Here is a 17976-nt window from a genome sequence, read left to right on the forward strand (position 1 = left end):
GCGCCGGGGAAGCTCGGATCCACGGCGTCCCCGCACAGATCATCGGACGACCACAGCGGCCGGTCGCCATCCTCCGCCGCGAACCGGTGGACTGAATCGAGAGGAGCGGCGTTCTCGTCGTCCCCGTCCTCGTGTTTCACCGCGAGATCCGCCTCGTCCCGGTGTCCGTCCAGCTGCGGCCCCGGGAAGGCGGCGTAGCCGTCTGTCGGGGAAACCGGGCATCCGGGGTCGGCTGTGCTCTCGGCGATGAGGTAACGCTCCACGAAGCCGTCGGTCTGGGCGGGTTGTGAGGCGTCGAAACACGACGGCTGCTCGGCTCCGGAGACTAAAGAGGAGCCACACGTTGTCATCAAACAAATCAACATCAAACCTCTTTTTATTACCAAAAAGATTCAAGATATTTTATTGTCATATGCACAGATAACAGACAGTTACTCTGTGCAATGAAAAGCTTATTTTGCAGGTTTCTCCTAACACACAGAATTACAATAAACTGAAGATTAAAAAAAAATAAGGCACAAAATATAGTAACAGTATTGCACAATCAGTGCATAAAGTGCATTGCTACAAATATACAAGTATGGTCGTGATATGAAGTCTCAGCAGCAGCCGTTCAATGTGTAATTTAGTTTTTTTGTTGTTGTAGTTCTTAGATGTTCCATTATTTCTATATTTGTTTTAGCGTAAATTTAGGAAAACCTAAATGGGAAAGGATTAACTTTATATAAACGGAATCAATACTGGATTCAGGTTCAAGATAAATGCAACTGGACCAGAACCTGAACTGAATTCTGAGGAGATGAAAGACAATTCAAACACAACCTGAGGACCTGATGTGTTCTGTGTGTGCCTCCAATATGTTTTGATAGATAGATAGATGTATACTTTATTCATCCCCAACGAGAAATTAGTTTGTCACAGTAGCAAGTAAAGTTACACAGAAGACACAAAAAATATCAGGAATGAAAAATAGTAGAGCGTATTAATTTAGGAAATTAAACAATAAAGAAAGTGCAAAAATGCAAAGTATGTGCAGTGTATATAAGTAGTACATTGACTAACTAAACAACAAAAGCGGTGCAGAGGCTATTTATGTTGATGTTGAACCAATTGACGGAGAATCTGGACAGACAATTTTGAGTATTGGTTTATGACTTATGGTTTATGGGGAATGGCTCACGCTAAACATTGCACATCAATCACGTAATTTGTTTGTATCCTGATTGGCTGACTGGAAGCACCATGTTTGTGACCTGCACAAAATCAATTCATAGCATATAATGGTGATTTTGTTTCTGTGACTGTAACTGGTGTAATATTTAGGGTTGCTTCCACACTGAGGCTGAACTCTCTTCTCCTCTGCTCAAGTGCAAAGAAATGTAGGTTTTTTTTGTTGTCACATGTTCTGTAATTATTCGCACGCTGCTACTACAACGATCTTGAGAGGTTTACACCGATCATGTGATGAGTAAAGTGTCTGATGTCTGCGATTGAACTCACTCAGTTTGTCCTCGGAGTCGTTCTCCTCGTCTGCGCACTCCTCTTTGATCAGTATGTGTTCAGCTTCGTTAGCCGGCTGCACGTCCGCACACTGCAACACCAGGCTCCACGTTAATACTCACACAGGGGAGATCTCACTCTCTCTCTCTCTCACACACACACACAAGTAAAGGAAAACCTAATTTACGCTGGTATTAATTTACATCTACGTTTTTATACATGTACTGAAAAATATGATATTTAACTACACTAAATTGCCATTTATTGTTTTATGTTTACCCATTTTATTTAACTTTATTTAGTTGACAAACAGCACACTATTTGATACCCTGGAAAACGTTGTCTCTATTGAGTGAGGTAAACACATTGAATCCGACATAGAATAAAAAAACATCAATTCATTGTCAATTTCCAAGAGAAAATGTAAAACATTAATCGTTACACCCGTGGATCTAGCTGATCAAATGTGAGGATTAGTTCACTTTAATAGTAAATGTAATATATTTGTGTTTTGGACTGTTGGTCAGAAAAAAAACAAGCAATTTAAATACATAACATTGGGCTCTGGGAAACTGTAATGTAAGCATTTTTTCATTATTCCCTGACATTTTACAATCACACATTGATTAATCGTTAAAAGATATCTCATATATTGTAGTATTCTCACCTGCTGGCGTTGAGTTTGAGCCTCAGCATCCCAACCTGAGCTCTGGCTCTCTTGGTGCAGCACTACTCTGACTAGAGGGGAGAATCTCTCGGCTGCAGGAGGATAAAACACTGAGGAGGAAACAACAACAACAACAATGCACTTCATTGTGTGAGCAGAAACTACTACAGATCATTTGAAAACCAAGGACACGAGGGCTCACCTTTCCTCCTGGCTCTCCTCCGGCTCCTCCTCAGCTCTGCCTCCATCCCGTCACACTTCCTCTTCAGCAGGTCGATGTCCCGCCGGCTCTGGCTCACCTCCAGCCGCAGCACCGCGCAGCTGTCGTCCACACTCCGGTGTATCTCCGCCACGGCCGCCTTGGCCAGGACCTCCATGACGGACAGCAGCTGGCTCTGGAAGCCGACGGTCTCCATGTCTGAACCGACTTCTTGTTCAAAAACACACAAATAAATATATATAAATATATATGTGTACCTGTACGCGCCTGTATATCGCTCACTATTCAGGGAAGCTTGTACACAAATGGCTGGTCGGAGCAGTTGGTTGCTAATGTGTTGCGAATTCCTTCCAGAGACGGTTGGGAGGAGAGGGTTGCTCGTTTATTTTTACCGCGCTGTTCACATGGGCGGTGTCACTCCTTCTCTGCTTTAGTCACGGAAATAATAACGAATTATTTTTAAAATAAAATACATTTAATAAATACAAGTTGTGAAATGTTGTTGTATTTTTTTTAACGTTAACAGAGGTTGTTAGTTTAACGTGACTTCCGCTACTTCGGGACGTACTGGAATATACAACGAGGTTACCATAGCATCGTCACTTGTTGGATTACCGTAAAGATTCAAATACATCCGCACTTCAGGAGTGGAAGTCAGAGGTCAAGCTCCACACGTGAATCCAGGTGATAAAAAGACATTTTGCAAAGTTCACAAAGTTGCTAATATCGCTTTTTTTCTTCTATGAAACACCAATAATGACCTAAAATAGTTCCTAGGTATAAAACATTATTTCATGATTTTAGGAGCTACATACTCAACATGATCAAAGAGTAACATGCATATATTAAGCTCCAGATCTCATCAAGGTCATGAGCATTATGCCAATATTCAGATGTGTGGTTGTGTGTCAGAGAGAAGTAGACATTCAGTGTAGTCATCCTTTGTAAGTGGTTTATAAGTTGCAACTTATGACACATTTACTAATTGTGTATCCATCAGTTATAGGCCATTAATAGTGAACACAAATGCAGTCTAATTCTGGAAAATTTGGACCTAAGGCCATTTATTAGCGTATTGCCTTGATGTCATCCTTCAAGCATGTTTAATGTTTTAATTAATAATCTGCATTATTAGATAGATATAGAAAATATAAACACCAGCCAAAGGGATTTTTCACAACCTGGCAATTCAAATGTTGCTGTTATTAATGCCTTAAAATGCTTCTATAATGTATAAATAATGTATTAACCATTAATAACACCATTTGAGACCATTTGTAAACATTTAATGATGAGGTTAGATTCATGACCTCTGTCAAGGAAAGGCCCAGGCAACTGTTTCAGCCCCAGACTACCACACAGACACAGAGTCTATTATCACAGGCTATTACAAAACCTACAGTACTATATGTTATAATATATTATTATCATTCAATTCCAGACAATGTACTATCGGTCACTCCCCTGCACATCCCTCCATACCTCATATTTAAATACACTTGCCACCTTCACATTACGCTTACATTCCACCTTAAAGTACTGTTTTCTGTTGTCTGTGCACTGTATTTTAACTTTAATTTTATATTCTACTGTAGATTTAATTGTAAATAGTCATGCTCCCATTTATTGCACTCTGTTTATTGTTAAATGTTAAATGTTATGCACTTCCCGCCAGGACAAATTCCTTGTATGTGAAAATATACATGGCAATAAATGGTTCTGATTCTGATTCTGATATTACACAATATATATTACCCTAATACCCAAGTAATATTCAGGTATTTCATTCTTACTGAATGTCTCTAAAACACAACAGTGGAATATAACTAGACCTCACCCTAACCCTAACCCCTAATCCTATTTATTGCTTGAGTTGTGTTTAGAGGTTGTACATGGGGATTATATATTATTGTAGCCCTGATTTGTATGTTTAATTTGATACTTAGCATTATGTTCTTTTGTTTTGGGGGATTTATACCATGTTTTTTTCTTGACTTGTACCTTGTGAACTGATATAAAAGGGTCCCCTTTTTGGGGGTGTCTAGGGTTCAAGCACAATTTTTTTAGGTACTTGTACTTCTCTTGAGTATTTGACATGTTATGCTGCTTTATACTTACACGACATGACAATCACTGCGACAGTAGAAAAGTAGAGGTAGATTTTGTTGCTAAAGAAACACACAACATTTGCTTGTAATGGAGTATATTTACATTGAATTCTTGTAGTATTTTGTTGGAGTATGTGGTTATTTTACTACTTTTAAATATTTCAACAATGGCTATTTTTTGTGTTCTTTAGTAGTACTCTGTGGACGCTATTGATACTTTGGGCCGAACCGATTGGTATTCTCTGTGGTTCTATGTACTAATTTGACCTTTTGATTCACTTGGGATATGTTTTGTGATTGTTTCCAGTTAAATTAAATATTTGCTACACGTTGTGTTACTGTTTGATCGTCATTTGCACTAATTTGTGGTCATTTTATTTTCAGTTGTTGCATGATTTTTAGGTTTTTGGGGTCGTTAATCTTTGTAGTAGTGTGTAGCAATCATTTGTGGTGATTGCACTAGTACTTTCTGAGCCTTTGTGGTACTTTTACAGTACTCACTGGGGCTCTGTGTGTTGCTTAAGAGTGCCAGGGTTTGTCTTGGCATTAATGTCCAACTGACACAGTCAAAGGAAATGGGCTGAAATTAAATGAACTTGTTCTCTACGTACACCCTGTCAGGGTGACAAGCACACACAGAGCTCGGTCTATACGGGGAGACAAACACGGCACATAAGGGGAAAGAGATGCATCGTACAGACACACTCAACTGATTTCCCTACTCAGGCAGCAGAGGCGGAGAAACTGTGGGTCACACACATACAGAGAGAAAGCACAAGAGAAGGAGAGAGACACTCAGGAAGTTAACAGGGGAAGTTTAGTGGTTTCTTGCGTCATCATTTTATGCTGCTACTTGTGTGCCGCTGCAGAGTGAAGGTAGGAACACTCGCCTTTCAACGTTTTATTTCCTCACATTTCTACACCGAAACTGTTTTGTAAAAGCGGACAGACAGGGAGGGATGGCGGCGAGAGACGAGGAGAGCAGTGGCAGGTGTCAGGAAGACGGAAGATGGAAGTTTGAACGTCTGTATGAGTCTATAAGTTCAGGGGTAAAGAGTGCTCGACTTCCGCTGCAGTGACAAACAAAAAAAATAAAGGAGGCCGCAATTGCCGTGACATGCGGGCAGGGAGGACAGACTCTGCTGGACTCGCTGAGTATGAGAGTGGAGGTTTAGGTGGGTCCACCGGCACAGAGAGACCTTACGGTGTGATTTAAAGTGACACATTCAGAGGCTCACTTCCCTGAATAGGAGAAGTACAGAGGCAAGGGTGTGGCCTTTCATTCGAAAATGTATTTGAGCGCATCAGGGGGAAGTGGAGAGCCACATATGCATGCTGAGGATTTCGGTGCAGTTTGTTGTTTGATTTTGGGGATAGATTGTCTTCTGCACAAAGGAACTTTTGTTATTTGTGCTTTTGCAGGCTGGAAGATAAACCAAAAGTATGTCCGAACACTCAAGGTTTGACGTATGAACGCCAATGCCAACGCAGCTCACAGAGGAAACAAGGGGCCCTCAGCAGCATGCACTGAGGCAAAAGGAACAGAAACAGCAGCACGGTCAAACCTGTGACATGTGCAGCGCCTCTACAAAGTCAGTGTCGCGTTAACCGAGTCGGGCAACGCCATCCAGACAGTCGGTCGGTCTGACAGTCACAGACGCAGCAGCTCGGGGGCCGGTTCTGAATGTGAGGCGGATCAGCAGGCAGGAAGAGATGCGGAGAGTCCGGAGAAAAATAGGGAACAAGGACAAGGTGTTTGGATGTGATCTACTGGAGCACCTGACCGCCTCCTCTCAAGAGAGTAAGTTAACTTATTGCTGTCAGCACTTTCTTCATCACGGGACACGTCACGACACACACATATGGACAGAGAAATAGCAATAAATGTACACGTAACCTCATCAGAAACAACATTGTCTCACTAAAGACGGCCAAATAACCATGCGATGCTTGTATAAAAATGTGTGTATAGATATGGATAGATGTCCTCATTCAATTGGAATAGAACTCACTCAATCTGTTTTTGTGAATATTTCAAAACCACAAAGGACATCCTCTAAGTGTCACCCCACAGTCGGGGAAAGAATCATTGAACGGGTTTGATTGTCGACAGCTTCTCCCTGTTTGGTCAGAACATTTGTCATCTTTTTTTAAATGCTTGATTTCTCATTTTGCAGTTGTGAAACCAAAAAAGGATTCACCTCTGCTTTTTAAATTTTTTTTTTTTTAAATGCATGTTTAGTTATTTCTTTGTTAAGACTCAAACCATACCGGGTTTACTTAAATGCTCTTGGTCATTTTATATCGATGGCCTTGTGAGTACATATATTACATGTTCCCACATCAAGGAGACCTTCAAAGAGTTTTATTTTCTCAGCTATGTTTTTCCCCGCATTAACATGTTTAAATCACTCACAGCTTACGGCTCACTGATGTTATCCTTCTCAATACGCCCTCAAATCTTTAGGCAAGACGGACATTTATATCTCCACAGTGACTGAACATCTACTGTTCCAACTGCAATTGAAACATCCATCCCCCTTCATTTGTTTGCCATTCGAATTGTGAAAATAGCCCTTACCAATCTCTAACAATGTTTGTTTAAATCAAGAGACACACATGTCCTGGGAAATTGTACTTCTCTCAGGAGACCATTTAGTAGTCAACACACAATCCTGCTCATTAATTTCCTTTAGATAGAAACAAGAGTCTGCAGCCGGCTGTGCTTTGAGCTAAATGCTAATGAATGTTAGCATGCTAACATTCTCTCAATGACAATGTTAGCAATGTTTGTTTAAATCAAGAAACACACATGTCCTGGGAAATTGTACTTCTCTCAGGAGACCATTTAGTAGTCAACACACAATCCTGCTCATTAATTTCCTTTAGATAGAAACAAGAGTCTGCAGCCGGCTGTGCTTTGAGCTAAATGCTAGTGAATGTTAGCACGCTAACATTCTCTCAATGACAATGTTAACATTCTGATGTTTAGCAGGTGAAATGTTGACCATGTTCACAGCCACGTTCAGCGTGTTTGCATGCTAACATTTGGCAATCAGCACTGAAGACAAAGTACAGCTGAAGCTGATGGAAATAAAAATAATAACTTTATTTATATCGCACAAAGTGCTCTACAGAGAAGCAAAGTATAGTTATACATAACTTAAATACCAGTAAACAAAAAAAGGACCATATCATAAAGGCAATGAATAAAGGGTATAATATAATCAAAATCAAATGAAAAAAGAGCAAATGGAATCGAAACAAACAAATGAATAAAATAAACAAACAAAAACAGGGCAGCAAAATAACTGTGTGAAAAAAAAAATCATAAACCGACATAAAAGGACAACATCACTTAAAAGCAATTCTATAAAAATGTTTTTTAAGAAGTGATTTAAAAGAAGTTATTGATTCTGCAAGCTGAATGTCACTCGTTGTGTGGGTGTGTGCTCATGAATTGATCATTTCTTTCATTAATCGTCTCCCGCAGTTCCTCAGGTCTTGCAATGCTGCAGTGAGTTTCTTGAGAAACATGGGATCGTGGACGGCATCTACAGGTTGTCTGGAGTGTCGTCCAACATACAGAAACTCAGGTACGTTTCTTTTAACCTACATCTGTAAATGTATAATCCAACACAGTTATAATGACGACGGTGTATTATGTTGAGGTAAATTGAATCTGCGTGTGCGTGCAAACAGGGGGGAGTTCGAGAGCGACGGGAGTCCGGATCTGCACAAGGAGCTGTACATGCAGGACATCCACTGTGTCAGCTCTCTGTGTAAAGCTTATTTCAGAGAGCTGCCGAACCCTCTGCTCACATACCAGCTGTATGACAAGTTTGCTGTGAGTAGCTCCGACACACACCTTTCACACGATTCCCCCTTCGTGTGTGTTCATGGAGTGTAAAACATATAAAGTACCAGAGGTGTGGAGTCCAGTCACGCCAGACTCGACTTGATAAATATTTTTTTTCAACGGGACCCCAGTTGGACTTGATGCCTTCCCCAAAGCCCAGCAAGCCGCCAATCATTTCATTTCCTGTCTACACTTAAGTCCCCAGATCCACTTTGTTTGAACCAATCCGTTAACCAACCTATTTTTAGGCCTCTGCTTGAAAATGTCATACCCAAACTAAAAATGGTGTATCTCTGCAACCACTAGGGCTATTTCAATAATTTTGGTGTTATATTAAAAGGCTACACATGTGAGATTTTGTTCAGATGTGTAAATATCAGTCTATATGTTACTGAGTAAATGAAGGTAACACACAGAAGAAATGAAAAGGTTTCAGGTCCGCCCAGAAAAAAAGCACTATTAGGATGATTATTTCTTTGAAATGATGCAGCTGTAAGGTCCATCTCTAACCCAAATCATAGCACAATATGTGAACATTCTCTCTGCAAAGGTTCACTTTGAAAAAGTGAAGCAGAACAAAGTTAGAGAGGGTTTAGTACAGAGAAAATTCAGGCGAGGTCTCCAACATTTGCATCTGTGACATTTTAATTTGTTCATGTACCAAACCATATAGTTCACTTGTATATTACTTATGGTGTTCAATACATCCAAATACAGTGGTTTTGGGCTCTTTTTTCTTCATAAAACAAGCTATGATTACAGTTTTATATAACAATCGCTCAGTCTGCCCCCCGTAGGGGGGGATTGCTTTTTAAAAGGTTATGTTACTCAGCGAAAGTTGAAAAAAAGAAATTGTCTGATGATTTTCTCGGCATACAAGATCTAAAACCAAAGATTTGTTGCGGTATGCAAAATGCACGAGTCAAAAATTACAGATTGATATATATATGTATATATATATATATCTTATATCAGACCTCCTTATGTGCCAGATTTTCAGTAATTTAATTAATTAATAATTAATTTAAAAGGAAGGTGATAAATTACACTTATTGATTCGGACTCACCCCTGTGGTACAGGAGGCTGTGGCCATCCAGCTGGAGGAGGAGAGGCTGGTGAAGATCAGAGATGTGCTGAAGGAGCTGCCGCCACCACATCACAGGTACGGTCCCGTGTTACAATCTGAGGGCTTCTTTAATTCAGCTCAAGCCTTCATAAAAAACTCTCTTTTTCTGCCTCGTAGAAGCAGGTGGCAGTCTGTATTTCTCTGCAGTTCTTCCATCTTGTGGGTACTCATACATACAAATCCACACTATTTTGTAAAAATAGGGGCATGCCCCTGCTGAGAGTTTGTCAACTCTCTGAATATGTAGATGTAGGGGCTCAACCAATAGGAAGCAAGGTCGGAGAAGGTCGGGGATTAGTTTGTATTTAAACTGTCGCTTTGGGTAGCGCACCCTAAAGAAATGCATATACCCGGTAGAACAGGATTTACGTCATTAACAAGGTAATTAACATAGAACTAAATTTAGTTATATATTTTTTTATTTCACTCACTTTCTTGCCGACAGGACTCTGGAGTTTCTGATGCGCCATCTTGTCCGAATGGCCTCATATTGCTCAGAGACCAACATGCACTGCAGGAACTTGGCTATCGTCTGGGCTCCCAATCTACTCAGGTTTGTTAATATTATAATTTATATAATAATATGTGTTGTTATCTGTTTTTGGAGAGGTGCCTTTGAGCAAGACACTGAGCCACAATCTGCCCTGACTCTGAAATATGTAGAAGCTGTTCGTGTTTCAGAAGGACGTGAGGCAGGATTGATGTGTAATTATGCTGTGTGTGATTATGAAACATTAAAGCTATAGGATGGGAAATGTACTTTAGAATATTTTTTTATATAAAAAAATTGTGAAGAAATATGTTATCTGTGGCTTTCACCAGACTATATTACCTCCCTGTTCAGGGTCTGCTAGCATCACAGCAGTACTAGCCATGTTCATTGTTTGCGTTTGTTATGCTAATTCATTTTGGGGGAGTGGCTTTGAATGGATGGAAGAGGGACTCCCACTTTCTTGCCAGATTTAGCTTCTAGCTTTTAGCTTTTTAGCGAGATACTTTCATTAGAAAAGAGTTCAATCTTGCCCACTCTTGCTGGTTTCTCCAAAGTGCCTACTCACTATATGCTCATAATTATACATGAATCAAATGACCTAATAGAGCAGTTTTGTTTGATGATATTATAAATTATTACATGTTTTCTTCATTTTCCTTCCTTTCTTTGTTCTTTCTTATCGGCATTCATTCATTCTCTCCATGTATTTATTCACTTGTGTTCACCCTTGCTTCTTCCCTTCCATTAATTTCTTCCATTCTTTCCTCCAACAATCAATAAGTCAGTGAATTAATCTGTATTTTAAGGTCAAAGGACATCGAGACGTCTGGGTTTAACGGTACAGCAGCCTTCATGGAGGTCAGGGTTCAGTCCATCGTGGTGGAGTTCATCCTCACACACGTCCCTCAGTTGTTTCCAGAAGGTAACACACCAGCATGACGATAACACTGAATATTGTCTCACTTCGTCTATTCTGAATGAAATGCAGATATTTGGGCGGCACATACACACACATACACACACACACACACACACACACACACACACACACACACACACACACACACACACACACACACACACACACACACACTTACCTATGCAACACTGTACCACTGACCTACTTCTGCCGCATCCAGGTGGATCAGATGAAAGAAGAAAGTCCCTCCCCTCCCCATCACTGATGCCCAATCAGGAGGAAGGGTTTTTCAAGGCCGCTCCGATTCCTTTCCCCCACTTTGGTAATATCAGTCCAGGAGACGGTCCTCTAGCCATGAGACCGTACCACGCAATCATCGAAGGCACCGACAAGTGAGTAGACTCCTTTATTTATGATGTCGGATGTGGTTGATCGGACGGTTTTCATACAGAGGTCAAAGGTCAATCGTTATCAGCTGGTACATACTCAAAAAGACGAGATTTATGAAAGTGACATTTACCATGCAGGCCTTGAGAGAAGCTTATCTCATATAGACCTGATTTAAGTTAGCTGATTTAATGTTGATACTACATCATTAAATCTTAGATAAAAAAAAAAGAAAACAGACTTCTGTTTCGTGTCTCGTTCAGGAGGAAAGGATCTCTCAAAGGCAGGAAGTGGATGTCCATCTTCAACATCGGAGGACGATTCCCCGACCCACGGCGGAGACACAAACACTCATCCAAAGGTACAGAACCTCATCATGGGTACCGGTCCTGGCAGTTGCTCTGATCCTTGATCATCTCCTTTTAAATCGATTGCAAAGGTTTTCCTCCGTGTTTATTTCACCACATTCTACGATACAATATTGAATATGTAAAAACCTCTCATTCAAGTTTATACAAGTGTACAGAGAAAGACATTTCTGTTGAACACTGATGATCATAATTGATAGTTTCTTACAGATATTTTGTCCTCCAAGTTAAGGTTCAGAATTTTTGATTCACAACAAAACTTTATCCCAAAATTGTTGGTGAAAGGCGAACATTATGACAACATGGGCTTTTTTTTTCATAAAAGTAATCTTCTGACACAGGAGGTTTACACTTCCTGTGTGCTTCCTGTCTTTACCCTCCCACTTTCATACAATTTGTCCTAAATAATTGGTTCTTTGTTCCAGAGAAAGACCGGCCTGCTTTGAGACCGGCGAGAAGCATGGACTCCCTCAGCTCCTCGCCTTTTCCAAATGAAGGTGCTATAAATATCAATATATATATATATATATATATATATATATATATATATATATATATATATATATATATATATATATAAATAATGAATTGCCTTGATTGACTTCTAGAGCAAACACATCTTAGTTTGCCCCAAATTACTCAAATAAATGTTGAGACATTTTTCCCAGTTCACCATATCATGGAGAAAGTTTCTATTTTGTGGTTTGTTATTCATAATTTCATGTGACATTTTTTTTTTTTTTTGAGAAAACTAATCAATCATTTAAAAAGAACATTTGAAATACTCAAAATGAGTAAACAACACCCATGTTACTCTGTATCATTAACATAAAGACTATTCTATTTATACATACTATTCATTTTGGTAAAAAGTAATTCCAGAGTAAAATGTTGGCAGTGAAGCCGGTGGATTATTCAGAGTAACAATTGAAAGATACAACATGTTGTGTTTCCAGCTGACTTTCTCAGATGTTACCTATTTATTTATTGTAATGCTGAGAGCAACACAAACAAAACTAATGACATAAAACTGAACATCGTTCATGTCTAGACAACACAGAGGATCGTTTTTTAAACAAAACCTATGAACTGTTTGCCTGACACACTAACGTTAAAAATAGTTTCCGATATAATGTACCTGATAGAATATACTTCTCATCAAAATACATTAAAATGCAACAATACAAGGCACATTGAAGTACTCTTCTTTTATTTTACCCTGTAGAACGAAAAACAGATATCATGGGGTGGCCCCCCAAAAAAAGGCTCAAAATCAGGTGAAAAATTAGGGAATCATCAATAAAACATGATTAAAATATAAATAATGGACCTATGAACTTGTTCTTTGGTCCACCTGTTCCTGGGACTTGTGAGCATTGTCCTGTGAAGGAAAAGTCTCCCTTCAATGGTAACACACATCCAAAATGTTTTCACCCTCTATCATCCGAACACACACGCCCATCTTCAATACGACACGCCCACCTTCAATAAGACACGCCCACCTTCAATAACGTCTGTGAGCAGCATGAAGCTACACAAGGACCCACGCAACTCAGACAAAAGCAACACAATGAAAATACATTCATTCAAATACATTTTTCACATGGATTTTCGAGTCATCCTTTACATCAGATTAAAGTTAAACAGCTAAAAACACAAAACAGTCCTTCGCCTCAAGTCTTATCTGTCTTTTTTATTCCAGGTTCCAGACGTGCCGCCCAGTGTCCCCCCGACACCAACTTGTCTGCCCTCGTCACCCCGTCCCCTCAGTCCGGCTCCGAGGTCCCGGCATCCACCGGTGCATTAGGCGGCAGTGAATACGCTGTGACCTACCGCCGGGGAACGGGGTTAGTAAGCGGCGGTACGGGGACCCAGGGCACCTACACGTGTCTTGACCCCGAAGGTTTGGGACTCACAGACAACGAGACTCTACAGTCCAGATCCCCGGGGCTCTCCAGTAAAGGCCGGAGAGCAGCCATGCACATCACGGGACCCACCATGGTTACCGTGCCCCTGCACATCACCTCCAACCTGGCACTGGGGGTGCTGCAAGGGGGCGGGGGCGCCAGGGTCATCCACCGGGGCAGGGATAGAGAAGGAGGAGACAAGGTGGTAGGGAAGGAGGGAGGAGAGAAGGCGTGGAGGAGGGAAAGCAGAGGAATGGAAAGGAAGGTGGAAGACACCAGAAAGGTTGAGGAAGAGGAGAAAATTCAAAGAGGGAAAGTGACAGACGGGGAAGGAGTAACGGATGCAGAAGGGAGTGCGGTGGCCGGTGGTGGTGGGGAGAAAGAAGGGAAAGGAAAGAAGGAGCAAGAGGAGGGAGGAGGAGATGAATGTAGCTGGAAGCTGGAGCTGGTGGTGGAAGGTCAAAGTGTGTCCAGAGAGCAACGAGCCAAAAGCCGAACCTCAAACACTGAGGGAGATAAAGACGTCGATGATAACAAGGATGCCGATGAATACATGGGTAATTGAATCTATTTCATAACCGTACAAGTTTATCTTGTCTATACCACATGATTAAATAATGTGAGATCGTCTCATGCTTTATTTACAGACATGGAAGGGGTGAAGCTGGTTGATTGTCAGCCAGAGGCGACGGAGCGTGGTGACGACTGTGTGTTCGATGCTCCCGACGTTCTCAACTCAACTGAAGTGGAGGAGGACCAGGAGCTGTCCGGCTACGTTCAGGATAACTTTGAATTCCTGGATCACATGGACTGCAGTGTCCCCCATCAGGTGTGTGTCGTTGTGTCTGCGCAGTACAGAACTCTATTATAAAAGGTGGGAAAGATCAATGTATCCACTTCCTGTCTCTTCCCACCTCTCAGATGAACGAGTTCTCCGTTGAACCTCCAGGTCACTCAGACGACGAGTATGAAGTTATGGAGCAAGCGAACCTGCAGCCGGACACCGACACACAAACCCGGAGCCCGACCGAGTTGAATCCACACAGGCCGCTGAGCATCGACTCACAAAACCGACACACTAAATCCCTCAGCTTGCCTTACATGACCTCACCCGTCTTCGGATCGGATGAGTCCTGCTCTGAAGAGGAGGCTGTGGTGGAAGACAGTGATGATGATAATGAGAGCATGTTTACTCAAAGCCTTCCCTCTAGTTCCTTTTTCGGGAATTTTCTCTTTGAAACAGACACCGATAAACAGGACAGCTGCACTTCTGATGGGGTTCCTGTTCACCAGTCGAGGAGCTATGAGGACGGAGAACGCCAGTCGCTGAACGACTTCTCTGCATGTGGAGAATCAACGGCTGGAGACCAGGAGCAGGTGGAAGTGGAAGACAAAGGGGATGAAGATGGACTGAGAGAAAAGGAGGTAACAAAGAAGGAAGAGGAAGATCACCAGGGAAGAGACCAACTGGAAAACAACAGGCAAAGGTGAAACTGTGACATTTGGCTAGATAACTACATGTAATGTGAAAGGAGTCGCTTGTAGTTATAAACTCACATATCCTTACATCCATTCTCCGCCAAATCATGACCATGACCATCGCATGGCTGAACACATAGAGAACAGACAACCATTCACATTCACGCCGAAAGTAATCAATTAACCTGAGCTGCATGTCTTCACGTATTTGTGGGACGGGGAACAACTCAAAGAAAATCCACACTGACACGGAAACAATTAAAACTCGACATAGAACGGCCGTCCGGGAATCGAACCCCCGGACCACCTTCCTGCGAGGCCACAGTGCTAACCACTGCTTAAAGAGCAGCTGTTTTCAGGGGGAAAGTGCTGATAAACTGGTGAACATAGTGGATCATTTAGCATCTAAAAAGCTAGATATGTTGGATGTGCCAATAATAATAATGCAGGAATATTTGCATCAGTCAAGTCTGTAAGAAATATGTGTTTAGCTCATCCAATGTGAAATCGTCAAAATACGCTGAAACTACATTTTTCAAACCGTATAAACACGTTTCCCAAAGCAAGTTATTGCTCATCTTAAATATGTCTATCTGTCATTCGTCCGCAGCAAAGCGTCAGAGGAAGATGATTCTCGAAGTGACGAAGAACTACCTCTCCCTCCAGAGGCACCGACGCACTGCTGGGCTGACTTCCCACCGCCCAGCGACGACGAATCAAACGCCTGGGCCGACCTGAACGACGAGGAGGAGGAGGAGGAGGAGGAAGAGGAGGACATGTTGGACAATCATCCCAGTGATTATCCACCTTGTCAGGAAGTTCCTTGTGCGACGCGGGACATTTTTTATGAGGGGTTCGGAGATTTTTCTTTCGGGGCAACAGAACAGCCGAGAAAAGAGAGAGGCCGCGATGAGGGAGAGGACAGCGAGGTGAACAAAGAGTTAGAAGGCGCATGTCAAGAAATGGTGCTAGAGATTAAAGAAAGTGATGATAACATGTGGGAAGAATCCCCAGAGGAAGGAAATGAAGTGATAGCTGAAGAGAAACACGGAGAGAAGATGCAGGGAGGCGACAAAGAGCAGGACGGTGCAATTTGTAGGACAGGCGGGGACACTTGTGTTGAACTTGAGGATGCTATGTGTGAAGTGACAGAGGTTGAGGAAAGTGAGCAGGTCGAGAAGATGGATGCAAGTGATGCTGAGGAGGGAGATACGATCAAAGATGTCGGAGTTGGAGAAGAGGAAGTGCCGGCAGAAAAGGTTTCCGGAGAGGAAACGTTGGAAGTTGACGAAGGAGAGGGAAACGAGGTAGAAGTCACAGTAGAGGTAGAGGAGGAATCAACGGAGAGCACTGAAGACAAGTTCACAGACCCAGAGATGCAGCGAGAGTTTGAGGAAACGGAGGCAAACTTACCAAAGACAAGTGAACTAGAAGACCCAAGTCAAGGGAAGGAGGCCGTCAACGACGAAGCACAGCGTCCCGACAGAGAAGAAGCGGCTTCAAAAGAGAAAGAAAAAGACAACGGTGGCAAAGAGAGCGCCGATGAGCAGCGTAGGACACAGCCAAGTTTAGACGAGCAACTAAAAGAGGTCAGGTGTGACGGGAGGGAGTGGAACGAGGGCAGGAAAAGTGAGGAAAGTGACAGCAGCCAGGGAGGAGTAGGAAGGAAACTGGTCATTTCCAAACATCCAAAGGTTTACCAAGCGAAAGCGGTGCCGGTCGTGCCTCCGAAGCCGCAGCACTGCAAAATCACCGCCCTGACCCTGCGACATCAGCAGCAGCAGAGGGAGAATCGAGATGCCGACGGAGGGGGAGAAAACGCAGCGAGGGTCCCGACGGAGCACGACGCGGCCCGCGTGGGAGACAGCGAAGACGAGGGCAAGGGGAGGAAGGAGAGGCCGACACTCAGAGGAGGAGAGAGAGCAGAGAGGGAGAGGAGGAGGGACGGGGAGGATAACGCCACGAGGGACACGAGCAGAAACAGTCCCCTCAGCATGTGCTTTGACGAGGCTGTTGCCAAAGCAACCATGAGGAGAGAGAAAGAGAAAGAGTGTGAGAAGGAGAAGGAGAGGGAGAGGGATTGGGGAAATGAAGGACAGTGAAGTTTTCTTTTTCTTTCTCTGTATATTGATTTGAATGGATTTGACTGTACAAACTATTTTTCTATGTGGAGCATAAGGGGCCGTATTTTTTTAATTCAGAATAAGTAATAATAATTAAAGATGTTACATATTAAGTATTTGTTATGAGAGAAAGAACTGTAGAGAGCTGACAGGTAATGAGGGAAAAGGGATGGACGAAATGCAACATCCCACCCGGAAGCTATATGAATAGCAAATATGCTAATTGAAGTTAAACAAAACTGAAACTGTAAACAAACAGAGAGGTGGGACTAAAGGTGAAGAGCTGCTGAAAGATGAAATATGACATGTAGAAGCCAGGACTTTCATAGCTCCCATACTCTATCTGTAAAACGTTAAAGACAAGAAGTAAAGAGATTAGTTTGAATTACAGCTCGCTCCTGTCTGCGGCTGTCGTCCAATTATATAAAGTATTTGTATCGTATACGGCAGGCTAGATGTATAAATAAATGGTAGACAAGTACATGGTTAAATGGTAAATGTGAAAGAGGATGGATGATGAGTATAATGTCTGCAAAAGCAAAAGGTTATTTCTTGGTATGGGGAATAAAGAGATGCTTCTAAGATAGTGTCTGTCCTTTATTTTTTATAATTATCATTATTGTTTTTTATTTCTTCATTATTTATTTCTTTATCTATATGAAACAATTGCATTATTATTATTATTATTATTATATATTACTTACTTTTGAATTCGTCGGCAAGTATTACATGAATATGGTACTTTCTAAATTATTTGATATTTTAATAGATATTTTCTTGTTAAAAACATAAAAGGGAAATTGAGATTTGGGATTTACG

At 41.8% G+C, this 17976-nt stretch overlaps 1 protein-coding gene across 1 annotated transcript; it reads left to right on the plus strand.

Moving 5' to 3' along the window:
• Positions 1-5969: 5969 nt before the first annotated feature.
• LOC306753925 (uncharacterized protein) lies at positions 5970-17136 on the plus strand (the record flags this gene model as incomplete). The annotated part of the gene is made up of 12 exons (XM_079237838.1): positions 5970-6296; positions 7989-8091; positions 8198-8342; positions 9435-9517; positions 9927-10034; positions 10781-10896; positions 11099-11285; positions 11544-11641; positions 13351-13926; positions 14203-14384; positions 14477-15042; positions 15645-17136. The coding sequence occupies exons 1-12, from the start codon at positions 6209-6211 to the stop codon at positions 17134-17136; spliced, it is 3744 nt and encodes a 1247-aa protein (XP_079093964.1). The 5' UTR covers positions 5970-6208.
• Between the last annotated feature and the right edge of the window lie 840 nt (positions 17137-17976).

This window comes from Taurulus bubalis, assembly GCF_910589615.1.
Source record: "Taurulus bubalis genome assembly, chromosome: 1".
In the NCBI taxonomy this organism is placed as follows: Eukaryota; Metazoa; Chordata; class Actinopteri; order Perciformes; family Cottidae; genus Taurulus; species Taurulus bubalis.